This window comes from Grus americana, chromosome 3 (assembly GCF_028858705.1).
Source record: "Grus americana isolate bGruAme1 chromosome 3, bGruAme1.mat, whole genome shotgun sequence".
Classification (NCBI taxonomy): Eukaryota; Metazoa; Chordata; class Aves; order Gruiformes; family Gruidae; genus Grus; species Grus americana.
In genome coordinates this window covers 34,069,071-34,088,210 of record NC_072854.1, presented here as the reverse complement: position 1 = coordinate 34,088,210, position 19,140 = coordinate 34,069,071, and the positions used below count along the sequence as shown (strand labels likewise).

The window sequence follows — 19,140 nt, the reverse complement described above, 5'->3', positions numbered from 1 at the left end:
GCCAAGAGTGGCTAGGTAACAGAACTATGAAATCCCAAGCACAACTACAGGCTGGGTGGAGAATGGATTGAGAGCAGCCCAGAGGAAAAGTACTTGGGGCTGTTGGTGGACAAGAATGTCAACATGACCTGACAATGTGCGCTTGCAGCCCAGAAAGCCAACCATATGCTAGGCTGCATCAAAAGAAGCGTGACCAGCAAGTTGAGGGAGATGATTCTCCCCTTCTACTTCACTCTTGTGAGACCCAACCTGGAGTAGTGCATCCAGCTCTTGGGCCTCCAACATAAGAAGGACATGGACCTGTTGGAGCGAGGGCCACAAAGATGATCAGAAGGCTGGAGAACCTCTCCTGTGAAGACAGGCTGAGAGAGTTGGGGTTGTTCAGCCTGGAGAAGCGAAGGCTCTGGGGACACCTTATAGCAGGCTTCCAGTACCTAAAGGAGGCCTACAAGATAGCTGGAGAGGGACTTTTTACAAGGACGTGCAGTGATAGGACAAAGACTAATGGCCTTAAACTGAAGGAGGGTAGATTTAGATTAGATAGTAGGAAGAAATTCCTCACTATGAGGGCAGTGAGGCACTGGAACAGGTTGCCCAGAGAAGTTGTGGAGGCCTCATCCCTGGAAGTGTTCAAGGCCAGGTTGGATGGGGCTTTGGGCAACCTGGTCTAGTGGAGGGTGTCCCTGCTCATGGCAGGGTGGTTGCATACTAGGTGATTTTAAGGTCCCTTCCAACCCAAACCATTCTATGATTCTATGAAAGTCTGTAGAAAACCTGTGAAGATAATTGGACAGGTTGTTTATTTGAGAGGAGACTTGGTCAGAGGAAGCAAAATGGTCAAAGACAGGGTCAAGATACAGTAAAAGAAATAACAAGGTGTGCAAACCATGTCTTTCTGGGGACATCTGCTGAGCAGCCCTGTGTCTGATCACCACAGCCTAAACTAGTACAATAAACCAAACCTTTTAGAGTTTATTTGTATAGGATTCATTTCACCCAACTTGAAAAATAAAATGCTTAGGTGTTTAGCATGATCTGGTCATTGCAACATGCACAATGGAAAGAGAGATTCCTCTACCAGGTAACTCCTCCTATCCTAAAATGTAGGATTTAGGCTTGCCTGAAAACAAATGTCTAGTGCTACCTGAGATGCCCTATGGCATCTGAACAGGGACCACCCGCAGGAAAGGCAGAAGACTCTCCAACAGATCTTCCATGGCACTGTATGCCTGTGTTCAAGCAACTGAATCACACTCCTACATGACCCCACCTGGAGTACTGCATCCAGCTCTGGGGGCCCCAGTGCAGGAGAGACATGGAGCTGTTGGAGCGAGTCCAGAGGAGGGCCACAAAGCTGATCAGAGGGCTGGAGCACCTCTCCTATGAGGACAGGCTGAGAGAGTTGGGATTGTTCAGCCTGGAGAAAAGGCGGCTCTGGGGAGATCTAATTGCGGCCTTCCAGTATCTGAAGGGGCCTACAGGAAAGATGGAGAGGGACTGTTTATCAGGGAGTGTAGTGACAGGACAAGGGGTAATGGGTTTAAGCTGAAGGAGGGTCGATTTAGATTAGATGTTAGGAAGAAATTCTTTGCTGTGAGAGTGGTGAGGTACTGGAACAGGTTGCCCAGAGAAGTTGTGGATGCCCCATCCCTGGAAGTGTTTAAGACCAGGTTGGATGGGGCTTTGGGCAACGTGGTCTAGTGGAGGGTGTCCCTGCCCACAGCAGGGGGGTTTGAACTAGATGATCTTTGAGGTCCCTTCCAGCCCAAACCATTCTATGATTCTATGATTCTATAAATGAGCTAGCTGAGTCCTATCTTTTGCACCAGATGCAAAACACTCCGTTTTGGTTGCTTCTATAAATTAGGTGTCTGGATAGACCTGCCAAGGCAGGCAGTGTCACCTGGCTAGACTCAAAACTCACAATGACGATAGAACTTCTGGTATATCTCATTGCTGGAGCTAATAAATATGCTAATAATAAGTGAGGTAATATAATAATGAATGTGATTATATAACCTAGCTGCCTTCAATTAGATGAGATAGGACCCAGGAGGCCCTCCTGTCCCCTAATATTTCTTTCTGATGTCATTTTATGTTCTGCTAGCAGTATTTACCTTTTGAATCTTTACCTGACATCAATTAACTGAAAAAAAGTAGTTTGCTCATGCTATCATTACATTAAATGGGAAAAATGTCATCAATATTAACTCATTTGAGCTAGTAATTGTGACAATATTATTCACTGTAATATGTTTTGTTCACCTAGAGGTCACTGTGGAGTGCCAGACCCATTCTGCATCCAACTGTAACTACTGGATAGTACTAGAAAATAATGACTTATTAAGAGAAGCTCTGTCAAATGTGTAAGAGAGACAAGAATCTTAATTGCATTACATTTGCAGGTAAAACTAATTAACGTACAAACCAAATGCCACCATAAGCACACACAGTTCTAGCTGATACTAGCAATTCTCAGAAAACCATGCATGGTTTGGTTTTGACATACTTAAGTTTTTGATTTGACCTTTTGTTCCCGTATAGTTTAGTTATTCTATTCTGTTAAATGAATTTACATTCTCTACCAGAGCAAATTTTCAACTTGAGCTCTTCACACTGTTGTGTGCTGCTGTGCTAGGCAGCACTGTGGGGACCCCAACCACAACAATATTCACAATAGTAACATTAGCGTGATGTTTAAACTGCAGGTTGCATGGTACAATGTGCAATTGTAAATACAGTGGAGTATTCATATGTAAATTAGGATGCCATATCCTGCCTTTCATTTCAGTGTAAAACTATGGGCTTCAGAAATGGAGTCAGTGAAATGACCATAGCAGGATATGGTCCTCAAATAATCTGAATTAATGAATGGGTTAATTGCTGAATGCTAGGTCTGGTCCTGTAAAGGGGGAGCATAAGTGTCTCTCAAAGCTTGAAATTTAAAGCGACTATTTGTGCCTGACTCAGTGCAGTCTTTTCATTCTTGTACCTCTGCCTCACAGAATTCAGTCTGGGATTTGGGAGATACTCTGTGGTTTAAGTTAGAACAACTTCTGCAAATAAACAAATCAATGAGACTAAGGATTGATTTCCCCTAGAATGCCACACAATCTGACCTTTTCAAAATCTGCATGTGGGTTACTCTGGCAGTAAAAACACCCATGACTAAGAAGCACGTTATGCATTTCCCACATACTGTTTTACATATTATACAAAAAATACTATTATTAAAATGGCAAAGATAACAGGTAAGGGGGAACACTGATTTTCAGTAACTTTGTGCACTTAAGCACATTAAAAATTTAAATGTATTCATGTCACACTGGGGAAAGAAGAAAAGATATAGAAATATACAATATAGATTGTTTTCAGGTTTTTGATTACAATTTGTTGTTTTTCCTGCTGATGTCAAGAAAAGATTCCTATTTTCTCAGTTGCACTACTTATCTGACCTATGAGTCATACATTTTCACTTCATAGTGTACAAAATATTTTAAGCACCACTTTATACAATAATTATTTCTTAGCAGGGTTTTTCCTTAAAAAATAGCAGTCAGCAGGTAGTGTAGAAGTAAACTCTAAAATAAAGATCATGTTTCTGCTGCTAGAGCTGCTCAGGGAGAAGGATGTGGATCTAACATGAACCTCAGTCAGAGGTAGAGTTGAGGTCTGAGTTTGCTGGGACTTTCCTGTTCCTCGTGCACATGTTTCCCCTCGCTATTGCCTGCTGGCAGGTGGGTGCAATCCTCTGCTTAGTCCAAACTCCCTGCCTAGGCAGTGCGAAGTCACACGCGGCTTTTGCAGAGGACTTCAGGGTGTTTTCTGGGGAATCGAACGCCTGAAAACATGCATTCCCAGACCCAGGCACTGCCATAGGAGGGTCTCTTTCGGGACCACGTTCCCACTGCCACCCCCAAATGGGCAATGGTGTTTGCAGACTGCCGGAGCCAGGGGACCCATTACCGAGGATACCAGCATCACAAGCCAGATGCTTCACAATCGTGTCAATACAGGCAGCTTAGAAAGCTTTAAGGAAAAACCTAGACCTCAGCTTTTGAAGAAAAGTGAAACAAAATAAACTACAGTGATGCAACTAAGGGCAAAACCTTCTCTCATCACTTTAGCCAATATGAATTTTACATGTGTTCGAATTACAGGATAAAAATGTGTATTTTATCAGAGATCTGCCTTGATGGTCGAAAGCAACAAGTTTCAGAAAAAAATATTTCTGTATATTGTAAATGGACAAGTAAGACCTGCTAGGTCTGGCTTTTCCAAGCTCCCAATTTTGTGCACTGATAACACAGAAATATAGTCTCTAGGGAAAGCATGCAACAAATTATTAACCCTTAGATGAACAAATTTCAAATACACAAACTAGTCCTACTAACAGGGAATTACCTTGACCTTTGCTCAAAATGTAAACAAAACTTATTAAAAATATTTCTCAAGGATTTAAAGCATTTTGGAAAAGGCTTTTGCACAGGTCCATCTATGCATGCTCTGAGCCTGTGAATACTACTGAGTCCAGATGAAGTCTTGTCAGCAGAAGGTCTGAGGTGAGAAAGCTTCATTTCTGCATCCCTCTGATGAGGAAAGGTGGCAGAAGCTGGTTCAGGTCTCGCACTTATTCCAGGAAAACTAATGAGTGCTCTAGGTTATGTCAGCATTAATGATCTCACAGGCATCATTTCACTACCCAGACGCTGTCAGAGTTCATGGTGTTTGTTCTACTGCATCAGAAGGAGAAGAAAAGCAGTTTTATACTGCCTGGCGATAGCTCTGCCGTAGGCTTTGTTGGGGCAGATTTCTTAAGCTGCCTAACTCACACACAGTGCAGGAGTTCTAGCTCACTATGGGGCATTTTTAAGCACCCCCCCCTACACATTATGCCATTAAAAAAAAAAAAAAATCAAAATTTCAGACCTAGTTTTTCATTATTCATATAAAGCCTAGTTTATTTAAACATGTAAGCATTCCTTTAATCCTTCTTTAAGAAAAGCAGTCAGGCATGTATATAGATCCCACAGTTTTCAACAAAGTAAAACCAATTGATTTGATAGTTAAGCATGAGCTCAACTAAAGCAGGGCTTTGACACCTGTAAAAATAGCACTGCTGAGCCAGAATGGGAATATTTATTCTTGCTTTTTGTGCTCAAGGTCCAGAGGAAGGAGAAACAACATCATTCTAAGGGTGCGGATGATACTCTTCCCTTCACCACAAAGCCGGTGTAAGAATTTTTTCCCTCTTTCTTTCCTGACACTTGTTCCTCTTCCTGCACTGCAGCTTGCAGCCCTCCGATTTGGATCAAAGCAGCTCTTTGCGGGACCATATTACAAATTGTATTCCTGAAAGGATCTGGGTTAAAAAGTAAAATGCTTTCTTCTATTGAAGGTTTAGTGGTCTGGTTTGCAGCAGAAACACAGAAACAGCTGCTCCACAGGATGGGGTGAAACGAACTACAGACGTGCAAATGAATAGCTGGAGGAGGGAGCTTCTCAGACGAGTTTTCTGCCAGTGAAAACAATCGACTGAACCGCACACTAAGTTAAAATCCACAGTAGGTGAAATTCAAAGCACTCTAGCACTGGTTAAAGAGTGCATATTATTTTTCTGTACTTACTGTGCCCCACCAGAGAGCATCTGCATATGTGGAGAATTGGTTATTTGCATCTTTTTCCACCAGATAAACCAGGAAAGATGAAAAGATGAGTACTAAAAATCCTATGTACCAGGCTGTGATTAATTCCTAGATAAAAGAAATCAGAGATCAATATCAATTTGAAAGATTGAACAGAATGGCATTTCAGGGAAGACATAATGAAAAGATCTACGTACTTTTTCAGTATTTGAGCAGTTAAAAGTCAAATGCTTCCCTACAAATTTTCCCTGAAAGTGGACCGAATCAGCAACTTCACCAATATATATTAAATTAAAACTGCATATCAAGGATGACATCTTCAACATATTCTAAAAACTGTTAGCATTTAACATGGCCTGATGTATCTGTGCTAATGCCCATTACAACTGATGTTACTTCAGAAAATTTTAGGTGTTCTGCTCAAAACTGATATTTTTTTTTTTTTGGCGTCTTGTTGAATCACATCAAGTGAAGATATCAACCAGACAAAACCAGCATCTAGGATTACCTACCTTGCTATGTGCATAAACTACTGAACCTAATAATTTCCAAGTGCCTCCTCTTCGGTCCATGCGCACCATACGAAGGATCTGTAGGAAACGAAGACTTCTCAGTGCTGATGTTGCAAAAATGTTACCCTGAGTTTTTGCAGAAACAACTGCTATTGAAGCGATGAGAACAATGATGTCTGAAAGAAATACATTACAGAAAACATTAATGTCCAAGTACCAATAAATAACACATACATGTACATGAACTGAATGAGGGGACTACTCCTGCAGTAGGTGGGAATCCGAGGCAATGAGATTCCTGTTTGAGGTAGGGATGTGACGTAAGGGCTGGTGTCAAAAACTACCTCGGGAGCCTCCAGTGTGAAAACTGAGGGTAATAATTTTGAAAACATATGGATAAGAGAAGCAGTGTTGAAGGAACCTCATGTAGGAGTTTTGAAGCCTGGTGTAGCAAACTGTACAAATCAGTAGATGGATTAGAACTTTTTTCCTTTACATGTTTTCCCATAGCAACCTTCCTATGAAAAGGCAAAAAAGAAATCAAAGGTAAGAAAAAAATAGAGCAGCCCCAGTGGTGAGAGTCAGGTGGAACTAGACTTACAAGCACATGTATTAATTTCCTATAAGTACAAACACTGTGTGGCTGATGCACGTAGTTTCTGGACACAGCTCCCCTGATGTTGGCTTTAAACTGAAAGAGGGTCGATTTAGATTAGCTGTTAGAAAGAAATCCTTTACTGTGAGGGTGGTGAGGCACTGGAACAGGTTGCCCAGAGAAGCTGTGGATGCCCCCTCCCTGGAAGTGTTCAAGGCCAGGTTGGATGGGGCTTTGGGCAACGTGGTCTAGTGGAGGGTGTCCCTGCCCATGGCAGGGGGGTTGGAACCAGATGGTCTTTGAGGTCCCTTCCAACCCAAACCATTCTATGATTCTATGATATACCATTTCCTGGAAAGGAAGGAATACAGTGCTGGGTACTCAGAAGCATTCTTTTAGCTGGCAGCCTGTAAAGTTTGTTGAAGCCCAGCAAGTGTTAGGATTTATTTCTTCAGGTCACAGATTCAAGCTGTGAGAGCAAGTTTGTTCTGCATGAACTAATCAGCCAACTGCCCTTAGAGCCAGAACAGCATTTAAAGGGAGATGAGGAGAAGCAGCACAGTGATGACACACAGATGCTTTGAGAAACCATAATGTTCTTTTATGATGATTGGGGCAGACACACCAGTGTGCACGGAGTGGAAAAGCACAGAACAAGCTCTGTGTTACTTCATCACCTCATAATTAATTTCCTGACCTTTTTTAAAAGCTTAAAGAGCCTTTGTAAGCAATACTTGTTTTAAATCTTAGTATTTTGTAGTGTTTGTATGTTTCTACAGAAGGATAATCTAAATGCATGTTTGCCAATAAAGAACTGAAAGCAAGATTTTGTTGACACGAGTTTTGCTTCTTTTGTGTTGGGTATGAACACTCATCCTGCCCCAAGCGTAGCTCCTACAAGTCAAGAATGACCCAGTAAGTGAAGAGGCCCCCCCCGCAGGCAAGTGGTGAGAGAGACTGGCCATACCTACAAGCAGAAGACTGTTTCCTTAGCCTGCTCCAGTACAGTAGGAAAGAGCCCTGGTTCATTCTGCTCACCCACCAAAGTAAGTTGAGGTTCAAATACCCTTTGTCTGCAATCATCCTGGGTTTCTCTGCACTCACCTATGGATGGCTTTGTCCTCTTATTACAATACTAAGAGTACAGACAACCTGTGGTTTAAGGAGTCTCTTGTTAAATTGTGGAAATCCTTGTCACAAGATGCTAAAAGTTTACATAGGTTCAAAGCCAGCAGGATGATCTCATGGGAGAAGATTTAATCGCCGGCTAATTAACACTAAAAGCCTAATTCTGGCTCAGGATGTCTCCGAGTATCAGGCTGTGGGAGGCTGAGAGACTCTTATGGAGAAATATCCCTGTGTGTTTGCCCTGCTTGCGTAATCTTCCCTGACTGTTCACTGCTGGCTAATGTCACTGTTGGACCTCGTGTGTTAGACTAGGCTGACCTTCTGCCTGTCTTACGCTCTGACATTTTAAAATGCCTTTGGCTACTACATAGGTGGATCATAGGTGGCTACTATATAACTGGCTACCAAAAAACTGTATTTGCTTTGTAAATCCAGCAAGTTCAGAGACTGAGAAGAGCCAGACATGGGTAAAGTATCCTGAGGCATCTTTGCACAGTACAAGTCTCAAGAGCACAACATCCAAATGCAGGAGTGCTGGGTGAGAATTCAGAAGTAGGACAACTGACCAGGAAAGGATAAAGACATAACAAATTCTAATGGAGATCAGAAAAATAGATGGGGTGGGATTCAGCTCCATGTGAAGATATTTAAATTTAGGTGCCTACTTGTGAAGCAGGTGTCTAAACTCCCTGTGCAGCACAAGGAAATCACGTCAACTGAGAGAGGTGCAGCTAATCCTCAGAAAGGCTCCTGCTGACTCACACTCTGGGCTTGGTACAAAAAAGGCTCCATTCAGCTGCCCATATTTATTTGTCCAGTGCCATCTGAGATGCCTTAAGGTATCTGAGACATCCCCTAGGTCCGGCAGCTATGCCCTCAGACCTGGGAAGGCTGTGCCCTTCAGAAGTCGCTGGAGAGCAGGGAATATCGTGTAACAGGGGACACCTCTACGTACTCTGCTGAACTAAGCCCTAGATCTTGACCGACTATACTGGAAGTATAGACACGTAGCACACACGTACCCAACTACAAGCAAGCTTCTATATTTAGGTGTGTCTGGGTCTGAGGCTCACATAGAGCGTGCTGGAAAGCCTTGAGCAATACGGGCTGTGTTGAAGAAAGAGTGTCCCTGGTAACTAACATGACAGCAAGGTTAGCTTGGCTTGTCCCACGCTGCTCCGAGCACAGCAGCAATTTAACAGCCATTTTTAATTAGTGGTGACTGGCTATCAGCAAATCAGGTATCATTAGAAAAGCAGCGTGTACTCCTGCAAATCATTCTCAGAACTTAAAAAAGAGTAAGGTCACCCAAATATTATGAATTATGCATTTGTTCTGGAAATTATTAAAGTCTTTCCTGGGGGTTTTGGTTACCCTCAACCACTCTCAATAGGACAGTTTTTTACAAAAGCCAATGATTTGCTCCTGCCTTTATTCCTGCCCATTCCAGGAGCTCCGACAACCTTCCTTACAGCATGGACTTCCTTGGAGGTCCCCCACTGAAAAAAATTCAAATGAATTCAGCACCGCACACCATCTGCCCTGTGCTGCTGAGAACTCTCTGCCCCACTGAGGGTCTCTGGTCCCCTCTGACGGTGAGAAACAAAGAAGCCAATGGCAGCATAGCTCTCTTTTCCCTTTTTTAAAGTATTAGTCCAAGGGGGTTATCTACTTGGTTATACCCTGCTAGATGGAGGGTAGGGATGGGAAGAGGCAAAGGGAGGAGAGCCTGAGGAAACGGGCGAGCAGAAAATGCACCAGCACATGTTTAAAAAATAATTGGAGGGAAGAGAGCCTTCCCAGGCTGCTGGCGGTTTTTTCACACCTTGCCCTCTCATCTTCATCACCTCTTCACAATACCCACCCCCCCACTCTCCCCAAACCACCCCCACCAACTCCTCAGGCTGGGAATAGGGAAGGAAAGAGTGTGTCCATTGCCTAAGGCAGCCCTCCCTGGCTGTGTTTCCCTGGGAGGCAGTGAAGGCAGGCAGGCACATTATTTCAGTATAGTTTAACTTGCCAGGAACAGGTGTAAGACAAATCAAAATAAACCCTTCTTGGAATGGAATCAGAGTCCAAAGAAAAGTTTGCAACAGTTGAAAGTCACTTCTGAATATGTTAAACTGGCTTGGTTTTCTTATCTAAGTGTCCCCCAGAAAACTGAAAAGTTAAGTACTTTATGATTCTCTCCCTGCCACATTTTTATCCAACATACCTCAGGTGCCATTTGCCCTCTTTTAAGCAACAGACAAAAATATCCTTCTGAACTTCCTCCATATTCCACTTGAATTTCGCTAATATCTCCCTGGTGTGTCTGTATCTTAAGAAGGCTTTAGCAAACTTCTATCAATATTTTCCTCTTTAGTGGCAAAACTAGGAAACCAGGAAGAAGTAAATAACAACATTTCAATTAATTTATTGAGGATTCAAGTTTCACTCTGTATCTTGCTATAAAGCACCATGAAAGTTTGGGATGTGAGAGTGGGTAATGGGCAGTATAATTCCAAACTTCTCTGTAATGCCTTATTAGAAGACAGAAGTTTCTGATGTACATTTACTTCTCTGATTTTTTTGAAGCTAATATCTTGTGTGTGACCTTCCAAAATGTTAAGCGTCTCTTCAGCTATGATGCTGGTTTTATTAACTCTTTAGAAATATCTCTTGTATTTTTATCCTTGCAGGTAGCATCCTCCCTCATTAACTCCAGTCTGAGATTTCAGATCTTCTCAGCAGCTTTTGCAGTGTTCACTTTTGAACACTTCATTTCAAATTAAATTTCAAACAATGAACTCTTCCACTTCAGATAGTTCACCTGGTACCTCTCAAGAAACCCCTGAGATTAGATGAAAGTTTTGTTACTAGTAACTTAACAAAGGCTTTTTTAGTTGACAGCCACCATGCTAACAATCAGGGTCCCCCCGGTAGATACAAAAAGATGAACCCATAACTCATGCGTGTAACAGATTGTCCAATCTCGCTAAAATAGTGACATATAACTAAAGACAAGTAACTGAAGCCCAGTAATGCAACAACCTGAAACTCGAATAGCTCACGAGAGATGTGCCAGCCTGAGTTCCCCACTTCACAGAGGAAGGCCAATGTTGGGCTGCCTTACCCTGCTCAAGTCGGTCAGAAACTCCGGATCACTTGGGTTACTGATGGAAGTTAGCATCTCTAAGCTATAAGCACTTCTAATGGTGCCATTGCACCGTTCTAATTGCCACTTCTAATGGCAACGCTGTGACTGAGAGATTAACAATGATAAAAAAGGAGGCATCACAAATCATCAAAATAGATTGTTTTACTTCTAATTACTTTTTCAATGTAACCTTCCTACTATGAACTTTTTGGATGTTGTGAGATTTTCCAGTATTCATAGGTCTCATGCTAATGGACCAGTTATATAGGTAAAAGGGTGAACACAGAAGCTTTATTTGGATATTGCAAAACACCCCAAAGCCTTGATGTGCCATCAGGACAATCTCTAAAATTACAGAAGGAATGTCAGGATGATATTAGGAAATGTAATTAATGACAATCTCTCACCCGCTCAAAGCTCATGTACACGCTCAAACTAATACACAAACCTACACTATCTTTCTCTCTTCCTTATTCTTCAAAGTCTTAGTGTATAAGAAGATGTTAGACAGAGCTTTTCCTGTTGTCTGCATTTAATGCTGATGTGTTGGAACATCCTTTCCTTCTAAATAAAAATGACACTTTGAGCCAATACAGGTTAAATGAATCTCGTGGTATTTTTTTCCTCTGATTTTAGCTGAATAGAAAATGAACAATATTTAATCATTTTAGGATCATCACTATATCATCAAAAAAGTGTTTGCTATAGATTCACGGAAAACGCTCCAAGTTTACACATCCTTGTTAAGAATACACAGGAAACTGCAATCGCTGTCAATTACTGTGTCTGCTCTGGCTACGGAACAGTACAGAGAGGCAACGAGCTAGCACAAGAGTAGGACACATCTGCCCCCAGAACTGCAGGAATAAGCAGAAAATCTCGAGTGTGGTTTGTCAAGCCTGCAGCTGTATTAACTCACAAAGGAAATTAAGTGGCAACCGTATGACCAAATTCAGGCTACCCTTAGGCTGTCCTTCTAAGGTCTAATTTTGGGCTAGAGTTATTATCTATGACCCAGAGAAAAGACACGGCTTGTAGTGGTCATTTCTTATGAATGGTTCTCAGGACAGTTCATTATCCTAAATTTCAAAGTTACTCCTGAAAAAAACAGCAGTCTATTTCTGTGGTGTTATAGAGCCACTGGGCTCCATCATCGACTAAGAGCACCAAGGGGGCTTTGACATCGGCTCCGTCTGCTTACCACGGCACAGGTTATGTCTGTGCATTGCAGCACAGTGAGCAATTGTCCTCACTCGCTGAGGAGTTTAAATAAGTTTTAATCCAGATTTACAACAACAACTACATAGAAATAATTAACAACTTTCTATTCTGAGTCCTTAGGAGGTGTGAGTGGTGGAAGGGAGGGAATGACCAGCATTTTAGTTTTTATAATATCTCTTTGTGTATCAGTCCTTCCAGTAGCTTCATCGTGTTTGTTGCTATTCTCAGAACTCCCTTCAATTTGTCTACAATAATGTCCACAGCTAGCTGGCCAGGACCGGAGGGTGTCATCTAATCAATGTAGAAATGTACTTTGAATTTTAATCAGACACTACAGTAAAAAGTTAACACACATTCCAGAGCACTGTATTTGAGCATGTCACGCTATAGAAACATGGTAACAAAAATATATTCAATGGACTCTATCCTAAACTGATATAAATTGGCAATTTAAAGCACTTTAAGGTATAGCCTGATGACCGACACCTGACTTAGGCCATACATCAGTATGTGAAAATAAGGTTGCTCTTTTCCAGATTCCTAAAAGAAATGGTCTGTTTATACAAACTTGTCTATAGGAACAACAGACTTTTTGCACAGCCTAGTAACATATTTGGTATTGATGTATTTTATGCTCCTGTGGAGTAGCTAAAAAGAAAAAAAAAAAAAGAAAAAGACATTCATAGAGTTTAAGGCTTCTGAATACCCTAATAGAGGGGTATTCAGAGAGGGAAATAATTGTATCATTATTCCTTGGGCACTTGTTGAGAAAGGTCATAGAACAAAAAAGGTCATTTCATCATAACTGGCTGCAAAAATGCTTTTAGCTTCAAACAAGGAATTAACCACTTCCTTCTACCGGTTCAAGAGGGCAAAGAATAAAAATCATGATTAGAGTATGCTGCAACAGTTAATTTGAAAAAAGGCAAATTGTGATGTTTTTACCAGGTGGTAGTTCCTTTGCTCTGTGAATAGTCCCCTTGCTATGAAATCAGTGGGATATTTCACATAGTTATGGCAGAAAAAATTTGGTCTAATATGGGCTGAACTTCCAGTGACCTTGCATAAGTATTTACCCCAGAAACCAAAAATTTTCAGTATTTTTATCTGTAAAATGTCCAGAATCTTAACTCTTTTTCTTTTTCTTTTTTTTTTTTTTTTTGAGGATTAAACCTGTAATCACATCTCTGAACAGAGAGATGATCAATATTACCATATTTAGAAAGATGATGAATGTTACCATATTGTGTAAATGATCCCATTGGAAGAAGCAGGAGTATTTACTGATAAAGTACCATTTAGTATGTGCAAGATTGTCAAAATCTGCAAACTGGATTGTTAGAGACTAGTCTGGAGCTGTACAGTCTTTTGAGGTCACCTGAACTGACCCTCTGAAATACGATACGCTCAAGCATTAAAAAAAAAAACCCAAAACAGCTTAATGTCATCTGTTGAATTATATCACCTGAACATCTCAAGCGTAATTTGGGAGAGGCAGAAAGCTGAGTTCTGCACCTCCCACAAAGAGCTGAGCAGATTCACAGCAATAAGGCCACAATTTTACAGAGTAAAAAAGCCTAAACACGACCATCAACAACAAAAACACCCAAGCAATATGAGATATTCCGAGTTTTGCATATACTAAAAATAATGGTACTCAGGATCCTGAGTCCTGGCAAAATTTTCTTTCAGCTATGTCTGAGTATAGCTTTTCTTTCTGGTCAGGGATCAGATCTCTCTGCTCAGATGCCAGACAGGTTATGATTAATCGTCACCTACTAGTAAAAGTAATTGGCAGGATATCTTCAGGAAATTCTTGGGATGGATGACGCCGTTTGATTTTTGCAGATGTTGTTGTCACTCCAGCCAAAAGGTCTTTGTGTTTTCAAATATATAACACTCTCTGGATGGAAACCATCTTCATTGTCATTACAGGCAAAACAAGCTGGAGATTTCACTTCCTTTTGTAATCTTTTCTCAAGATGCAAAACTGCTTGGTATTTTTAGAAGTAGGAAAGTGAAATAGTTTTGTGTATTGAGATAATTCACAGAGATAAACACAGATAAGTGTGAAAATTGACTTTTATTGCTGTTGAAAAGCAGGAAGATAGGGATGTATGGCAGTGGCACATAGAAAGAAGTTATACAAAAATGTGTAATACTGTCTAGGCACTGAAGTGAAATTAAAAAATAATGCAGAGGTTAGTACTTCTACTCTATTGATTTTTTTCTTCTTCTAACAATGGAAAATGGCTACATTAGTCACTGATTTAAACTCTAAGGAGTCCACTAAAACTGATCTCTGCATAGAAACTTGGATTTTTCTTACTCATCAGCTGAGCAATACTCTAGTGAAGAGATCAGAAGAGGTGAACCATCTTGAACCCTTCTCTTCATCTATAGTTTTAATTTGCAATGTATTGGAATCATCTGAGTAAGCAGAATATTTCAATGTGAAATGCAAGTGACCTCCTGGAAATACAGATATTTTCTTTCTAGGATACATGTTAATTTGATGTAGCCAAAGCGCATCTATTTAGAAAAGCAGCTCGCCAACATGTGAAGTTATCATTTACGGCAAAGAGAGAATGGTAGAAATTAAAAATATTTAAAATAAATCAAAATTTAAAACATGCATATAAAATAATATATAGTATTATTTATATGATATATAAACTCCTCATAATATGTATAATGAAATAATATATAATATAAAATACATATGTATTTATATTATAAAAGCACTACTGTGTGGTGTTAGTTGCCAGCTGGCATTAAACGCTGACACAAGATAATACAAAATAGGTTACGTTTCGTGTATTTTCAGTGCCATGAAAACAAACTCTGCATTAAACTGCAAACATGCTTTAGGAGATCAGTTCAAAGGTTTTTATAACTGCAAACACTGTGAGGATTAGCTACAGCACTGTGTCCTGATGCTGAAACGCCAGATTTGATGAGAGCCCCCAGAGCGCGGTGCTGGGGATGAGGTCAGTTCTGCAAAGCAGCTGCGTGCAAACGGGGCTGAACCCCATGGCATGTCGCTGGCGAGCCTCTCCATGCGAGGGCAGACTGCATCCAGCCCCAGCTCAGGCTCAAGCCGTGTGGGACCTCACCTTGGCAGCTGGAGGTGTCACTGCACCCCGGCGCGGGTCTCAGCCCGGCGCATACCTCACCCGGGGCGAGAGCGTCCGCTTGGCTGAGGTTGGCAGTAACTGATGAAACACGATACGGTGGCAGCTCAGCTTACTGCTCCGTGGCATGTTGAACAGGATGAATAAGCGTGTAAATCCCTGCCACCAACTCCCAGCGCGCACACACAGACACTGCAAAGCAAAGTGGTCCAGAGTCCTGTCCAAACCTGTCACCAACGAGTCCTGTCCAAACCAAACCCGTCACCTAAAACTGAATTCACGCACCCTTCTGCTAAACATTTGTTTTTAAGCTGGTCCCATACTTAGCGTATTTCTTCAGCCTATCCTAATGAAACATGCTTAGCTTAAGATTTCTTGCCTCAGTCACAGAAAGGAGCTATATAGTCTTTCTACGTCAAGGAGGAGAACTATCCCATTCCTCTATCTATGAATACCCCGAGCAGCACCAGTAAATCCCTTTCTTCGCAGGCACCTTAGTGTGCCTTCGCTACACCTTGAGTAAAGTGCTTTACCATATGATGCCACCGTATGTTGCCCCCAAACAAAATGAAACAAAACTGGAAACAAGTCAAAGACACTTGTTAGTAAAGCTAATCAAATACAACAAATTTGGGCTCCGTAGGTCAAACAATTTTTGAAACAGAAAAACAAGGAATATTTTCAAAAAGTCAATGTTGGACATTTCTTAGATGTGAAAACGAAATACCGCCTTATGAAATTCCAGAATGAGGAAGATGGGTCAGATTTTTCTTTTGTCATTTTTAATCAAGATTTATAATGAGATCCTAATTCCATCCCCAAGAATCAATCAATCGATGTTAGTCATTACTATGCCAATGTATTAAAAGTATATGTACGCTGTTCCTGTGTAAAAGTAGCACACTTTCAGACCATGATGACAAATATATCAAAATATATCATTTTACCTTTTGTTGTAAATAGCCAAAATATTTCTCTGTGGGCTGAGAATCATAGTAGCTCAACAAATACTGAATTTTAAATTGTAGTTATGGTTACCATTTTTTTATTCAGTCTGGATAAGAATAACAGCATTAATGGGAACATTTCACCTGTCTTTGTACTGTTAGCAATTAAAGTTCATGGCCCTGTTGAGTACACACTCTTTCTATGGACTGAATAAGTCCTCAGCAAACATCTTTATACTATTAACAGCTGGTTCAATAAATCTTAAAAATCTAAGGGCCTCCTGCAAGCTAAGATTAAGTTCAATTGCAAACCTTTCATGGATTTATATTTTATTAGCCTTTTCCAATAATTGATCCTTAACATTATTAATATGTACCTGCCAGAAGGAATAAAGCACTATTTATTCAGTAGGAGTTTTATTTGGCTTTAAGACAGGCTGACAGAAACACATTTAAAACCGTATCTTTGACCCAGTGTTCACCAACTCAATTTGTGTCCAACCAAAGAAACAAACCACGAGTAACACACGCGGATCTTTTGTATAAATCTTGGAATCATGGAATCATAGAATTGTTTTGGTTGGAAAAGAACTTTAAGATCATCAAGTCCAATCACCAAACAATTCTGCCCAGTAACTGTTTTGTGCCTTACAAGCCCTGGGAAAAGAAGGTTTGCTAGTCACTTTACTATGTCTGAGGCTTTTTCCTGGATGATAGTAGACCTTAGTGAAAAAGGCTGTTGTTGTGGACAGAAAAAACCTGAAGATTTCTGGAGGGAAAGGCAGCAGGATGGATAGCCAGACACACACACACCCCTGATGAATAAAGAGGATCATTAGATCGGACTGTAAGAAAACCACAAAGTTATCCACAAGAAAAAAAAAAAAAAAAACAAAACCAAAATAACTACGGGCATGGCAAGACTTGTGTATGGAGAAAGGGCTGAATAATTTAAGAGTGGTTAGTCAGAAGACAAATATGAGATGGCAGATAGAGGCATGCAAACTAGCGGAAGATAAGAAAGTCTGTTGGATGCCTCCTATTTACCCTTCCTTATAAAAGTGAGATCAAAAGACAATTTAAATCTGATAAAAAGAAATACAACATGCAATTAACTTGTAAAATTCATTGCCACGGGATATAAAGGAATAACCAGGGAAAATTAAAGACAAGATTGGATGTTTCTCCTGAAACCGCTGGAATTAGATTTTTCAGGGGATCCAAATTCTTGTATGAGTCAGTCACTGATTACCCAATGTCTGAACAAAAATATTGTGTGATTGGCGATTTGGGCTACAGGTATTACCACCTTTTCAAGAGGTATCTGGCACTAGTCAGCGTGTAGAAAGACACCAAATGGGGCTCCTACGTGATCCAGCCCAGGAGGAGAAGCAGTGCTACCTCTGTGCTGGGTCCTTGTGACCGCACGGGTCGGAATCTATAGGCAGGAGCCTGCACTTGCACAGCCCTTTCGATCATACTCTAAAATCTCAGGGAGGGGCAGGCAGGCACGGTGTCTGGAACCATCCATCTAATGCATTCCCAAGTTGTGTATAAAGTGAAGGTGATGAAGTGGTATGGGAGTGGAAAGGTCAAAAAAATGTGGGAACAGAAAAATCCTGGGCATGAGGGTGAAAGTGGAGAGGCAAAAACTGAGAAGTAAAGGTGCTGAAAAGAGCAGGGGAGAGAAGAGCATGTCTCCGAGGGAAAGGAAAAGCCTGTTTGTAGGTGGAGAGGGAAGAGACAGTATTAATAATCTGCTCTCAAATGCACGGGGTGGGGTGAAACAGGAGGTACCCAGTATCTAGCTGAGTTATCTAATGCAGGTGTTGAAGGCAGGAACATGGGTCCCTCAGTGTTGACTGAAAGAGATGAATTCCTACCTTAAGTTTTCTGAGCCGTCCTCCAGAGGCATATACCTCTCTCTCCCTGCTGCCTAAACCCAGAACTTGCATTCCTAAGCTGCACAATTATTTTGGATGTCTACACAGTGTGAGTGCCTCCTGAGACTCCTCTGTTTCTGTAAATACCAAGTTCACTGAGATGATACAGAACCAGAGATTTCCAGCCACTCTTTACCCTCAGCCGCTATCCCACCTGCAATTTGTGGGTGGGTAGCCAAAGAGGGACTACTGTCCCAGCAAGAAGCTTTGTATGTTTTGGAAAACACTAGTGCGGGGCACCTTGCAGCCACCATAATCTGGTAGCACTCTCACAAACCCAACAGGAGGCAATCCCAAAATGAGATCTTAAATACAGTAGACGATGCCATTCTGCACGACAACCTCTCCACTCTGCCTCACAACATTTTCACCTGAAACGAAGCTGTCCCCAGCATGGGGGTCTCACGAGCAGGCTGGGCTGGCAGAGAGGAGCCCCGGGGCCGAAGGGGCCCTGCCTTCACCTTGGCTGCTCCCAAGATGATTGCATACATGAGTTGGGGCACCAGGACTGGGTGGCTTGAGGGTGGGAGCAAGTGGCTGGAGCTGCCTCTTTCTGCGTCAGGGATGGCTCAGGCCAGGCTCAAATGAGCATTTACACCATTTCAGAGCTTACATAGGTTGATGTAAAATAGATCTGGTGGACACCTTCCTTAGATCTGTTATTGACAGCAGTATCATCTATCAGTGGAAAGGTCAAATCCTCGCTTTTGAGAGTTATCAGCACAAACTTAAAGGTAAAAAATGTAATTTTTCTTTAAGAGGAGACTACAGGCTATGAGAGCCCAGTACTTAAAGGAAGGGAAGGGAGGAAAGTAAAATGTGCAGAATACGCCCAATTTGCCATTTAGAAATATGCAAATATTTCTACTTAGCCGC

The 19,140-nt window shown here is 41.4% G+C and overlaps 1 protein-coding gene across 1 annotated transcript in view; it reads right to left on the bottom strand.

Moving 5' to 3' along the window:
- KCNQ5 (potassium voltage-gated channel subfamily Q member 5) overlaps nt 1-19,140 on the bottom strand; it is a 293,002-nt gene that overhangs the window by 46,172 nt on the left and 227,690 nt on the right. Inside the window, exons 4-5 of the mRNA XM_054821992.1 lie at nt 6,158-6,333; nt 5,628-5,753 (exon numbers count right to left, since the gene is read on the bottom strand). Coding sequence (XP_054677967.1) covers nt 5,628-5,753; nt 6,158-6,333 — 302 coding nt within the window. The remainder of the gene's footprint in view (nt 1-5,627; nt 5,754-6,157; nt 6,334-19,140) is intronic.